At 44.9% G+C, this 14,795-nt stretch overlaps 1 protein-coding gene across 6 annotated transcripts in view; it reads right to left on the bottom strand.

The window, feature by feature from the left end:
• LOC308316297 (sodium- and chloride-dependent taurine transporter-like) overlaps positions 1-14,795 on the bottom strand; it is a 48,407-nt gene that overhangs the window by 5,562 nt on the left and 28,050 nt on the right. For all 6 annotated transcript variants that reach the window (XR_013964146.1, XR_013964147.1, XR_013964148.1 and 3 more), the window contains 7 exons: positions 12,056-12,159; positions 11,750-11,874; positions 7,108-7,220; positions 6,011-6,148; positions 4,468-4,570; positions 1,606-1,706; positions 285-455 (listed from right to left, as the gene is read on the bottom strand). Coding sequence is in view for 2 of the 6 variants with exons in the window: in XM_080764822.1 (XP_080620948.1) it covers positions 285-455; positions 1,606-1,706; positions 4,468-4,570; positions 6,011-6,148; positions 7,108-7,220; positions 11,750-11,874; positions 12,056-12,159 (855 nt within the window). In the remaining 4 variants the exon portion in view is untranslated. The remainder of the gene's footprint in view (positions 1-284; positions 456-1,605; positions 1,707-4,467; positions 4,571-6,010; positions 6,149-7,107; positions 7,221-11,749; positions 11,875-12,055; positions 12,160-14,795) is intronic.

Here is a 14,795-nt window from a genome sequence, read left to right as displayed (position 1 = left end):
TTACCTCTATAAGTGGCCCCTCAGACCGTAGGATCTTACCTCTATAAGTGGCCCCTCAGACCGTAGGATCTTACCTCTATAAGTGGCCCCTCAGACCGTAGGATCTTACCTCTATAAGTGGCCCCTCAGACCGTAGGATCTTACCTCTATAAGTGGCCCCTCAGACCCCAGGATCTTACCTCTATAAGTGGCCCCTCAGACCCCAGGATCTTACCTCTATAAGCGGCCCCTCAGACCCCAGGATCTTACCTCTATAAGTGGCCCCTCAGACCCCAGGATCTTACCTCTATAAGCGGCCCCTCAGACTGCAGGATCTTGATGACCATCACCATGGGGATGCAGATCATGGAGGTCAGGGCCAGAGCCCAGCCCAGACCGATGGACCAATCAGGATACTCGTACACCTTGTTGTACGTTAGAGGCTTGTACTTGACCAATGAGAAGACAAAGCAGCCCTGTGGGGGGGGGGGGGGGAAGAGAGAGAGAGAGAGAGAGAGAGAGAGAGCACAATGATGTAATTATCTGTCACGTTTAGCATACTGTATATTGCATACATGTCAATGACTTCCATGAGAGAGGGAGAGGTGGTGGAGTTAGCTGCTTTAGCAGACAGTTTGAGAGGGGGAGAGGTGGTGGAGTTAGCTGCTTTAGCAGACAGTTTGAGGGAAAGGAAAGGAAAGGTACTATGTTTACCCAGGGTAACTGGACTAAGGAAAGGAAAGGTACCATGTTTACCCAGGGTAACTGGACGAAGGAAAGGAAAGGTACCATGTTTACGCAGGGTAACTGGACTAAGGAAAGGAAAGGTACTATGTTTACCCAGGGTAACTGGACTAAGGAAAGGAAAGGTACTATGTTTACCCAGGGTAACTGGACTAAGGAAAGGAAAGGTACTATGTTTACCCAGGGTAACTGGACTAAGGAAAGGAAAGGTACCATGTTTACCCAGGGTAACTGGACTAAGGAAAGGAAAGGTACCATGTTTACCCAGGGTAACTGGACTAAGGAAAGGAAAGGTACCATGTTTACCCAGGGTAACTGGACTAAGGAAAGGAAAGGTACCATGTTTACCCAGGGTAACTGGACTAAGGAAAGGAAAGGTATTATGTTTACCCAGGGTAACTGGACTAAGGAAAGGAAAGGTACTAGTTTACCCAGGGTAACTGGACTAAGGAAAGGAAAGGTACCATGTTTACCCAGGGTAACTGGACTAAGGAAAGGAAAGGTACCATGTTTACCCAGGGTAACTGGACTAAGGAAAGGAAAGGTACCATGTTTACCCAGGGTAACTGGACTAAGGAAAGGAAAGGTACCATGTTTACCCAGGGTAACTGGACTAAGCTCAAGAACAACAAGGGTCCAATGGAGTTAAGAGGTTTTGTACTGTAGTACACATGTAGTACAATACTGTAGTATACATGGCGTCAGATAAAAGTATAAGTAGTACTCACCGGGGTGACTAGTGTACAGTATATTACATGTATAAGTAGGCTACATTGTACTCACCATACACAGGACGGGGGTGACTATATTGTACAGTATAGTACCGTAGTACAGTACTGTAGTATACATGTATAAGTACATGTATGAGTACATTGTACTCACCATACAGAGGACGGGGGTGACGATGGTCCAGCTCCATTTCATCCAGCAGTTTGGTCTGTAGCCGATCATGTCCTCGATCGCATCGTAGAAGTTATCAGCGCCTGTGCATTAAACAAAACATATCGGGGGTATTTTATTTATAGGAAAGGTCATGTGTTCTTGTAGTCTTAGATTAAAGCAATAAGCCACAACAGGGTATTTATAGTATTATTTATAGGAAAGGTCTTGTCTTTTTGTAGTCTTCAGCGGTGCACAAAATTGCGTCGCTTTGCACCGCGATTTGAGCTTGTAGATCTGCTACTTTTGCATTAGAATCCTGAGTTTTCCATCCGACACACATTCACACACACACACGCGCGTGTCGGAGACGACATTCTAGCACTTCTTGTGCTAAAACACTGTAGGCAACGCAGCTACAAATTGCACAATGCGGTTGTGATGTCCATATCAAAAGAATAAACATTCCAAACGTGTACAGACTGTACAGTATGCAAGCAGAATGTAGGAACATTAAACGTGGGAGCGACGGAGCGTGCAGCGATGCCATGCCAACGCCACAAACACCATCAGATCAACAAGCTGTCGTTCTGGTGGCGCGTTGTGGCGGTGAGACATTAACCAACATTGAGTGACATGAGAGGACTTGTTTTGTAATCAACGCCTGCAGTCAAACAACAAGCAGTGCTCCTATAAACAGGGCTGTGTTGGCTAGCTGTCACCATCACTTACACAACTTATATAACCCTAGACTTGTATAACTTATATAACCCAGACTCTAAAACCATGTTTACTAGGCATGTAAAAAAGACAGTGTCTCCACTGTGTGTCCGACCAGCTTTCCCACGTTGGACTGTGGTATTTTTAACATGCCTGTTTTTGAACATGTCTGTTAACACTGGCTTGATAACTTAATGATATGTATTTAACAGGCCTGTTCACTATAGCTTGTTCTGGACTTCCTAACTATGATATTTTACACGTCTGTTTTACACTCTATGGTCTTAGCTCCGATGTCAGGATATCCCTCTGAAAACCCTTTTCTCACTATCGTTTCCAAAAAGTAAAGGTATTCCTGGCGAGCTACGGACGATAAACTTAAGACAGACACGTACTACTACATTGTATACTGTACAGCCCGTCCACATGCGCAGTACTGCTTCAGTAAGGTCGCATTCTCACCAAATACTACCGGTAGACTCGAATGCGTATGGGAGGAGAAATGGGATTCTTGCATATTTAATTGGCTACGGTTTGCCTTCACACTGTCATGATCCGCAGCAATTGGAAACGCACCAGGGGGGACCTTTATCAATGTGTTCCATTCATAAACTAGCCTACACAGTGAAATGATAAATCTATGGTGATAAAATTATACTCATAACGTGCATATGTGTCGTGCCGTCTGGGACTGCCCCCCCCTCTCTCGCTCTCTCACTATAAGCACGCAGCCACGCACTGTTCTTTTGGGCATGGAGCATAGAGTATTAAAAGGCATGGAGGCACAGCGCTGAGCCGCACTGATATAACACAGACAGCAGCGCAAAATGTTTACAAGTTTATCGAGATGAAAGTTCCTACTCCCCACTAGTCCCCACACAGTGACAGCACAGACAGACAGAATATTCTGTAGGCTATAATACTATTACACTGCACTGCAGTGTTTGTGTTTTCTTAAGAAATTGATTAATGTACTCGTCCTCATTTCGATCAGGGCTTCAGTCTCCACTCTCCTCATTCGACCACGTCTATCCACGGTAACGGGACATCTTTGCGCTGTGTAAAATATGCCTTCTCCGTCTCCAACTGTGTTCAGCTCCTCACCTTTCCTTTATTTACTGCGGATAGCATTCACACCTGCACCGAATCGTAATCAAGTGCGATTGGAAGCGAAGCGAAACCCCCGTTTTTGCTCGGAGTAAAATGCGGTTCTTTGCTGCGCATTAGGATTCGAATGAGCCTTCACACCTGCCAAACGAAGCGCACTTTCTGACAATGCGCAGCAGGATGCGTTTTAATCGCAGCAAAGCTCTCTGGTGAGAATGTGACCTAAGACTGCATTGAGAAAACAACATGGTAGGCTACCGTCTGACTTCATAAGCTTTGTAAGCGGTTGTTTCACCTCTGTCTAAATGTTTACGTGCCTGTCGCTAAGTTTATAGGTTAGGTTTTGGACTTCTAACTATGATATCTTGTTGCCTCTACCTCATTGTACCTCTACTGATATCAAACATGCCTGTTCATTGTACCTCCACTTAGCTTAAGTGTACTTTGTCCATCACTGGCTGTGAGGAGGAGTTGCATACATACAGGCCGGTGTCTTTGTTTAAAACAGCCTTTTATATTCTTTCTTTCTCTCCTCTCCTGGAAGCCGTTATTTACTGTCGGACAGGCAGGGAGCCCCACAAGCTGTCCTGGAAGCCGTAGTTTACTCAGAGACGCCCACTGAGCCCCACAAGGAGGTCTTTGTTGTTTCAACGCTGTACTCAGCGTTCTGAAACATTACTCTGGTCTATAACGTTCCACTCTGAGCCGTTCACGAAGCAGAAACCCAGGAGGAGAATGAAGCTCTTAACAGAACCATTTTAGACCTCGGGACCATTCTGTAAAATAATTTATTCTAAATCCTGAGAGTTTTCTGAAAAACCTTTGTTTCTATGTCAGTTATACCCTGAAGAAGCAGTTGTTTCTGTGTCAGTCATACCCTGAAGAAGCAGTTGTTTCTATGTCAGTTATACCCTGAGGAAACAGTTGTTTCTGTGTCAGTTATACCCTGAAGAAGCAGTTGCATCTGCCGAAACGTTGGTTTCTTACGCTGTGTCCTAATTAATAGTCGGCAATTTGCTAAGTGTCTTAAGATCTTACCATAAACCCAGGCTACGGCGATGCATTCAAAGAATGCCACCCACAGGAGGCACACTCCGCTGGCAGCATAGTAGTCAAAGAGTTGGAACACGTACATCCCTCCCTGCAGAGAAACAGTTATACTGTTAAACATAGTAGATCTGGACCACGATATTACACACAGTTAGTTGTACTGTTAAACATAGTAGAGCTGACATTACACACAGTTAGTTATACTGTTAAACATAGTAGAGCTGACATTACACACAGTTAGTTATACTGTTAAACATAGTAGAGCTGACATTACACACAGTTAGTTATACTGTTAAACATAGTAGAGCTGACATTACACACAGTTAGTTATACTGTTAAACATAGTAGAGCTGACATTACACACAGTTAGTTATACTGTTAAACATAGTAGAGCTGACATTACACACAGTTAGTTATACAGATACCAGTCTGTGTCCCATAGGAGGGCTGTGGGCAGTTCATAAACCAGTCTGTGTCTCATAGGAGGGCTGTGGTCGGTTCAGAAACCAGTCTGTGTCTCATAGGAGGGCTGTGGGCAGTTCATAAACCAGTCTGTGTCTCATAGGAGGGCTGTGGACAGTTCAGATACCAGTCTGTGTCTCATAGGAGGGCTGTGGGTGGTTCAGATACCAGTCTGTGTCTCATAGGAGGGCTGTGGGTGGTTCAGATACCAGTCTGTGTCTCATAGGAGGGCTGTGGGCAGTTCAGAAACCAGTCTGTGTCTCATAGGAGGGCTGTGGGCAGTTCAGAAACCAGTCTGTGTCTCATAGGAGGGCTGTGGGCGGTTCAGAAACCAGTCTGTGTCTCATAGGAGGGCTGTGGGCAGTTCAGAAACCAGTCTGTGTCTCATAGGAGGGCTGTGGTCAGTTCAGAAACCAGTCTGTGTCTCATAGGAGGGCTGTGGGCGGTTCAGAAACCAGTCTGTGTCCCATAGGAGGGCTGTGGGCAGTTCAGAAACCAGTCTGTGTCTCATAGGAGGGCTGTGGTCAGTTCAGAAACCAGTCTGTGTCTCATAGGAGGGCTGTGGGCAGTTCAGAAACCAGTCTGTGTCTCATAGGAGGGCTGTGGGTGCGTGGGGGGGGGGGGGTGACTCAGGGGAATGCTGGCCAGCGTCCAACTGTAGCCAGAGGTCATCAGAGGTCAACAGGTGTCCAGACGTTACTTTAAAGACAGGAGATGGAAAATAAATGGCATTCCAAATTCTTCCGTTCTGAGCGCTGCCCGGAGCTTCAATGGAAAACCACATTATAATACTGTGTGTGTGTGCGTGCGTGTCACTGTGCGTGTAGTTACTTTGGTCACCATGGTGAGTCCCAGAACAGTGTGTGTGTGTGTGTGTGTGTGTGTGTGCGCACACACACACACACACACACACACACACATGCATTTCCTTGTTCACCATGGTGACTGTGTGCGTGGGTGGGTGGATGTGTGTGTGTGTGTGTGTGTGTGTATTTTCGTTACCGTGGTTACCATGGACAGTCCCAGCAGATAGCTGTGTGTGTGTGTGTGTGTGTGTGTGTGTGGTTACCTTGGTAACCATGGTGAGTCCCAGCAGATAGCTGATACAACAGATGACGGCTATGAAGATCTCCCGTCGGTATCCCTTCCTGAGGAGAGCCGGATACAGATCTACCAGCGACGTGATCTGGCCTTCTACCTCCACGAACTGTTGAGACACACAGACAGCACAGCAGTTAAGATACAGATCCACCAAGGAGGTGACAATAGACTTACAGGTCTGATCAACACATTACATCCAGTCTCCTAAGTTAAGGCCATTACCGGTCGTAGCCGTCATCACAAAGACCTCGTCACAGTGGCTCTGTGGCCGAATGTAGACCAAGGAGTGAGTTTTGTGCACTTGGAATGGATTCAGAATCATGAAAACCCCCTAGTTTGACACGTCACATGCCTTTGGGTGTTCATGTCATGCTTTAGCTATTGAAAAATAGCAGATCTACAAGCTCGTAGCGCGCCACCGAGTGGCACGCTACGAGCTTGTAGGTCTGCTATTTTTGAAAAAAAATCGAAGAACGACTGATGTAGAAGACATTTTTACAATCTGATCTCAGGTCAGAATGGGTTAAACTATAATGAAATGGAGAACATTTGTTCTCAGTGTCACGATGTGGGAAACCCTGCATTATTCAAAACACACACACGCCTAAAATACTTCCCACGGCTGACTGTGAGCGTGTGCACACACTCACTGAGCACACGCACGCTGCGTGTGCGTGCACGTTGCAAACACTGCGTGCATCTCCTCATGGGAATGCTGAAGTATTTTTCATGTGCTCAAATTTAGAATATCTGAGCTGGCGTTTTGGCTCCAGGACAAGTTGTTGGCCGACAGAGAGCGAGCGACGCTGAGAGAGGAGATAGAATTACACTAGACGGTGGAAATGTGATCGACGGCTTGGAAGTTCCCCCTGGAGTCTCTACTCCACGCTGGGGCGTCGTCTCCTGGTCCATCCTATCTGATCCTACCTGAACTTATCCTATCTGTCTCCTGGCTTATCGACAAGAGAGCACACCAGTGCGTTCAGGGCGCATTTCCGAACGCACCCTATGGCTCTGGGGGTTAGGGTTAGGGTTAACATAGGGGGTTATGGTCAGGGTACTGACCTGGCTGTCCAGCCCCAGTAGCAGCAACATGATGAAGAACAGGATAGCCCAGAAGGTAGGCATGGGCATCATGGACACAGCTTTAGGGTAAGCAATGAAGGCCAGGCCTGGACCTAGAGAGAGAGAGAGAGGAGGAGGAGAGAGAGGGGTCAGTCCAGACCTGGCTGGGCGCCAGCTTGGACGACAGGGGGAGGAACCGTCCATCGGGAAAACAAACGAGACAAATTCCAACGCCCCGAATCTCGGCCACTCGCTCACTCGAACTCACTCACTCCAGCGTGGCGGTGTTACGGCGACATTGGTGACCTGCTGAAAAATGTGCCGATGGTGTAGACTTCGCATAACGTTCGATGGTGTAGACTTCGCATAGCGTTCGATGGTGTAGACTTCGCATAGCGTTCGATGGTGTAGACTTCGCATAACGTTCAAGCCAGAGTTATTTATGCATATTATTTGACATGGACAATGCGCATTAATACTTTCAGCGCCATTGCCGTTGATTAATGCCAATTGCACTTTTATAGTGCATTCGATCGATCGAACCATAATGCTACTCACGTTAGCCGGTTAGCTGTGTTGTTAGCACAGCACTGGATCGTTCATCTTAGATCGTCGTCGCCATAATAATCCATTCTATCCGTTTCTTTCAATGGCCTGTATCTCCTATTCCTTGTCGTCCCAGATTGCATTTTGGTCAAAACAGCGTTTCTTAGACGTCACAGCGCCGGCGATGTGGAGCTCTCCAGTGCACCGGCTTAGATCCATCATGTAAACGAGGCCTGTCTCGGCTCCGTTGAGCGTCCTAGGATAATCTACTTCCGCTAGACTGGAACTGTGGCTTTTCAAAATAAGAGCTCGACTGGAAAGAATGCTGGCGTGAATCCTAATTTTTCAATAAATGCTAGCGCTGAAACTGTTTTAAAGACGTGGCCTGAATACAGACTAGAGATGTAAATGAGCTTCTGGCTTTAACAGAGTTTACATGGATGTGAAAACTGACATTTTGATTAAAGACCTCCATGTAAAGTTGTGTGAAGTCCAGAAGATGTTCACACATTTCATCAGGTCACCAGTCTCACCGTAACACCTCCATGCTGGAGCGATGGAGTGTGGAGTGACCGAGTGGCCTCGGGTTCTGAGGTTGGAATCTGGCTTCAGTGTAATTATTATTCATGGTATATTTATGCACGTCGTATAAGACGGTGCATAAACGAAGCATCAGATCTACACTAAGGAGAGCCTCAGCAGACTAGAGCGCTAAACAACCAACGCAGGTAAAAAAACGCAACGGACAAACTTACCCAAAAATTAAACTAATCGGGCCATATATTAGAAACCCATTCAGAATGAGACAAGGAATCCTGACAATTATACACAGCTTAATAAAATAACTTCAATGTAAATATATATATGTCCCATATTGTTGGGCGGGCCGTTTATATACGATTGACGTATGAAGCTATGTGTCCAAAGTGTGGCCCTTGGGCCGTACAAACTTTATACGGCCCAAGGGCCACACGTTGGACACCCCTGGCCTAATGTGTAAGTTGACGTGCGACCGCGTCGCGGGTCAAAAACAACAGATCTTTATGTTGGGTTTTTTTGGCTAACGATGCGGTGATACGATGGTTTGACTATGTGTTGTTTGTTTTGACATGTGTTTTTTTTTCTGGCCCTGTCTGTGTGTGTGTACGTGTACGTGTGCATGCGTGCGTGCGTGCGTGACTGAAACAGAGAAAACGAAGAAGCTATAGTGAATGTGGTGTCCTTCAAACGGTAATCTTTGACATGTTTACTAATTTATAACAAAGCAGAATTAAAGAGTCTGTCTGTCTTCAAAGGAAAGCCGTGGAACTTCAACAAGGTATTAAAAAGAACAACAGTAAAATGTACACAGAATGTCAGCACATTTATCACATTTAACACAAGCATAAAACCATCTGTATTTAATGCACAATAACAATAGCGTCTAAATGGCCTCTCCCCATAGAACAACAAACAGCAATAATTATGTTTCTGTGTCGAAATGAGTTAAATATCTGGATATTGTGATAATAATCGTTGCCAGTAGAGTGTTTGTTCAGTACCAGCGACAGTATAAGCTGTCGCTCCAGAAACAGATCCATTTCATCCAGTCAGGATACAGAGGACAGAGGAGAGCAGACAGAATGTGAACTAATAAATGGCTTCTCTCTCTGTCCTCAATGGATTGAACTGTGAACCAACCCACCGGTTTATATGTATTAAAGGGACACTTCACCCTTTTTGCAAAGAAATAATATGTTAATGACGTTTAGAAGCTTTAGAACACTTTCCTGGGGGTCTTTATGCATGTAAACTGTGGTTTTAGATATTTTAGAATGTAGCAGTGAGCCCAGTGTCTCTGATGTCATGGACACTAGTGGGCTCACTTCCTTCCTGGACTAACTCTCTAAGACAGCTCTCACCCCTATCCACAAGGAGGAGCAGTGCACCAAAGAATGATGGGAATTGTAGTCCAGGAAGGTAGTGAGACCAGTGTCCATGGCATCAGAGTCACTGTGCTCACTGCTACAATCTAATCCACATATTACACACCCCCAAGACCCCCAGGAAAGTGTTCTAAAGCTTCTAAATGTCATTAACATATATTTTTTTGCAAAAAGGCTGAAGTGTCCCTTTAAAGCTCTGGAGATCTGAACAAACACTCCATCAATGATTACTATCACAATATAGAGCTTTTCCAAAACAATGTCACTCACACTACATTTAAAAAGGGCATTTCTTTATATATACTGTAACGACCCCGCTGAAGACCTGCCGCCGTAACTCGCTCCTCCACAGGGACCTCCCTCTCCTGGCGTGGCGTGGCGTGTTGTGTTGCCTGCTCTGCTGAGTCGGGCCTCATTCACACCTAAGACTCCTGTGTCTTCTGTGTGTCGACACACAGGAGGACACGAGTGTCCCTTGCGTGTGTCTTAGGTGTGAATGAGGCCTTGTGGAGATGGCCTTGGAGGAGGCTTGTTTGCCTGCTCTGCTCTACTCGCTGTGCCTAAACGTTACATTAGCCTCCCTTGGAGGTTCAAATCCCACTTCTGACACTGATGTAACGTTTAGCGCGCCGAGCTGGAATCGAACCCCGATCTCCAACACCTCGACAGACCGGGCAGGCCAACACGCCAACACGCCAAGAGAGCCTATAGCTCCCTTTGGAGGAGCGGGTTACGCCCCCCCCCCCCCGGGGTCTTCCGCAAGGGTCGTTCCAATACTTTGAATTATCATACAACCATGATGTGTTTTTACACCATAATAATGATCCACCTCAGGAGGAGAAAAGCATGGATGTTGTCATTTGAATTGGAACAGAGCGAGCATGCTGAAAGAAGATGCATCTCCCACAAAACACCATGTCAAGGAATAATAATGAGAGAAACAGAACCGAAAGAGAGATATCTATGATCGATAGACCACCTCAGGGAGTCCACAGCCTGTTTAACACAACTGGGCTTTTGCTCACAGAAATAACACACAGCTTTGAGCACATGAGCCGACTAGCAGAATAACAATACGTGTTTATTTATATCAATTAGTATTCTTTCTCCACAGATTACTGAGGCTATTGTTGCTGTAAAGTCCACATGGTGCCAACATTAGAGTAAATAAATCGTTGCTTTCTCAATGTGTGTCTCAAACCAGGGAGTGCCCTTATTATCGGTGTGTAACTCTGAGAGTGTACCATGGATAAAGGAGTACAATTCACCCTAAACAATGTCGTATTTCATATCAGTTACACCTCATGAAGCCTAGAATTCATGGAGATTGTTTAGTTTTTGTCACAATGCATCAAATGATTGGCTCAGGAATGTAAAACAAAACAAACAAATGTCCATGAATTCAAGGCTTCGTGGCGTGTGTGATTGTTAGAAAAGAAGACATTGTTTGGGTGAACTATACTTGATGCGGATCAAACTGGGGGAGTCAGCCTTAATTGTCATTAAAAAAAGGGTTATAAATTGTTAAGTTGGACTTAAATGCCTGTGGAAACACTGATTACATCATCCTCAGCATCATCATTGGGGCCTTTGAACAACAGGTGGAGGTGGATGATAAGATGACCCAAACCCCCTTAGTTTAACCCATCCAGCTGGGTTCAAACAGCGCGACACTCGAGACCCAATGGGATCTTAGTCTGTCCTCAGGCGTAGCCTGGTGGAACACCAGTGATATCCAAGACAAGGGATTCAAGGAGTGTGCAGTAAATCGCCGATACCTCTACATTTCAGCATTGTCGTTTGGAGATACGCTAATACACCATTTTCTTTTTTTTATCTGACAAAATCTTTTTTTTTTGTTTTTCTTTTTTCTTTCAGCATCCAATAGACTCTTTTCACGGCGGCCCTCTTGACGGCGGGGAGCCAACACAGCTGAAGGTAATGACGGTTCAGCTCCTGTTTAACAACAACAAACTCAACGACCCACGGCTGTGTTCATTCACCCGTCTAACAAGATGGCCGCCGTGGGAAAAGGGTCCAATAACATTTATATATTTTTTTTCTTTTTAGTTTGTTTGTTTGTTTTGGTTTTTTTTTTTTTTTTTAACGTATAGGGTGCAGTAGCAGCGCCCACCATCACTGCTACTGCGTATGACCGATACCCCTCATACCTGACTCTGCCACATCGGCAATGTCCACCCCTTGCTCTTGTGCCATGAATCCAAGGACTGAAAAGATAGCGAAGCCAGACACAAAGCTGGTACCGCTGTTCAGGCCTCCCAGCAGCAAACAGTCCCTATGTCACACATATGTCATGGAGGTTGTTAATGAACACACACGGAACGCAACGTTCCCATTTTCTTTTCTTTTTTTTTCTTTTTTTTTCCGGACACGTAGGTGTTTTTTCCGTCACTACTACAGTACGTACAGTAAAGAGCCGGCCGGCGCTAACCGGCCGGCGGAGGAACGCCGCTCACCTGTAGCAGTTGTATTTGTATTTGTTGTAGCTCCCCAGAGACGTCATGGCGCCCAGACAGATGGCGTAGGAGAAGAAGATCTGGGTCCCCGCGTCGATCCACACCTGGAGGGACACAAAGGCCTTAACGTTGACCCTGACCTCAACATTAACCCTGACCTTAACATTAACCCTGACCTCAACATTAACCCTGACCTTAACATTAACCCTGACCTCAACATTAACCCTGACCTTAACGTTAACCCTGACCTTGTAACATCTGTGCCCAGAGTCACATTGGTTCCATGCATTTTTTGTTTGCTATGCACCATTTTTCATGTATTTTATTATTTTCTACCAATCCGTTGCGCTATGAAATGTTTCTAGTTATCTGCTGGACTATATGCCATGAGAAACCAGTTGGGTACATGGGTTGCTATGGCAACAGGCAGTGATTGTGAAGCCCCGCCCACAGCTCACCTGGGGTTGAGGGGCAATCACATTGTTTGGGCCACCTGGAGAGATTGACTCTGGCAGTGCAGAGTGAAGGAGCAGGGAGACAGACAGGCAAGAGGAATATTTCCCATGTCTTGCCATTCTTTCCCTTTTGGATTATTCCCTTAAATTTGGATTATATCTCTGGATTTAGAGAACTTCTTTCCTTTCCTGGGTTTTGGACATTGGATATTTGACCAGACTTTTCCAAGGAGTTTAAGAGTGGCCAGAGGAGACTGGCCACACTCTACAGACTGGTTTGGATTTGCGTTTTTTGGACACCTGAGTTTAGTTTTGGACACTTTGAGTTTAGTTTGGACAGTGCTAGGACACTAAGACTTCACATTAACCCTGACCTAACCCTGACCCCAGACAGATAGGAGGAGAAGAAGATCTGGGCCCACACCTGGAGGGACATATAGGTAACTATACTGTAATTAAGAAATTAACTCTATGCCTAATCCTGACCTTAACCTTAACCTTAACCCTTAACCCTTAACCTTAACCCTTAACCCTTAACCCTTAACCCTTAACCTTAACCTTAACCCTTAACCCTTAACCCTTAACCCTTAACCTTAACCTTAACCCTTAACCTTAACCTTAACCTTAACCCGCTAAGAACAACAATTTGAAAGATTACCATGTACGTACATACATACGTACGTACATACATACGTACGTACATACATACGTACGTACATACATAGCAAACTAAAATGTCATGGAAAATCTATACCTAATTTGGTCTAAGCATTTCAATGGAAGTTGCTCAGTGGCGTTTGAAATACCCAGAAGAACTCTCTCTACTTCCACATTTTCCTCCATTTGGACACCAACGTTTCCCAGACGCTCTGGTTGATTAGGGTCAGAGTTAACGTAACTAACGGGACTAACGCTAACACACAGACGCTCTGGTTGATTAGGGTCAGAGTTAACGTAACTAACGGGACTAGCGCTAACACACAGACACTCTGGTTGATTAGGGTCAGAGTTAACGTAACTAACGGGACTAACGCTAACACACAGACACTCTGGTTGATTAGGGTCAGAGTTAACGTAACTAACGGGACTAACGCTAACACACAGGTGCGTACGAGAAGAACAAACCTCCCCCACACCGTCCTTCAAATGCAATTAAAAAGATTTAATGGGAATAACAAAGTTCCGGCCTGCAATCTTTTAGATAACAGATTGTCTTTTATATAAAATATAACCTTTGGGTCTAACAGACCGAAAGGTTGTTATGCCAATTAAATCTTTTTAATTGCATTTGAAGACATGCATTTTCCTTCAATAGCTGATCTTGTAGATCTGACTTTTACAAAAACTTTTCTTGTACTTTGGAATTTTAGTTACTTCAGTAAAATATCTGAGCACTCCTGGGTATTAGTAAAATATCAGAGAGTACTCCCACTCCTGGGTATTAGTAAAATATCAGCGAGTACTCCCACTCCTGGGTATTAGTAAAATATCAAAGAGTACTCCCACTCCTGGGTATTAGTAAAATATCAGAGAGTACTCCCACTCCTGGGTATTAGTAAAATATCAGAGAGTACTCCCACTCCTGGGTATTAGTAAAATATCAGAGAGTACTCCCACTCCTGGGTATTAGTAAAATATCAGAGAGTACTCCCACTCCTGGGTATTAGTAAAATATCAGCGAGTACTCCCACTCCTGGGTATTAGTAAAATATCAGCGAGTACTCCCACTCCTGGGTATTAGTAAAATATCAAAGAGTACTCCCACTCCTGGGTATTAGTAAAATATCAAAGAGTACTCCCACTCCTGGGTATTAGTAAAATATCAAAGAGTACTCCCACTCCTGGGTATTAGTAAAATATCAGAGAGTACTCCCACTCCTGGGTATTAGTAAAATATCAGCGAGTACTCCCACTCCTGGGTATTAGTAAAATATCAAAGAGTACTCCCACTCCTGGGTATTAGTAAAATATCAAAGAGTACTCCCACTCCTGGGTATTAGTAAAATATCAAAGAGTACTCCCACTCCTGGGTATTAGTAAAATATCAGAGAGTACTCCCACTCCTGGGTATTAGTAAAATATCAAAGAGTACTCCCACTCCTGGGTATTAGTAAAATATCAAAGAGTACTCCCACTCCTGGGTATTAGTAAAATATCAGAGAGTAGGCCTACTCCCACTCCTGGGTATTAGTAAAATATCAAAGAGTACTCCCACTCCTGGGTATTAGTAAAATATCAAAGAGTACTCCCACTCCTGGGTATTAGTAAAATATCAGAGAGTACTC

This window comes from Protomyctophum bolini (genome assembly GCF_963924005.1).
Source record: "Protomyctophum bolini genome assembly, chromosome: 5".
NCBI lineage: Eukaryota > Metazoa > Chordata > Actinopteri > Myctophiformes > Myctophidae > Protomyctophum > Protomyctophum bolini.
This window is presented reverse-complemented; position numbering and strand designations above follow the sequence as displayed.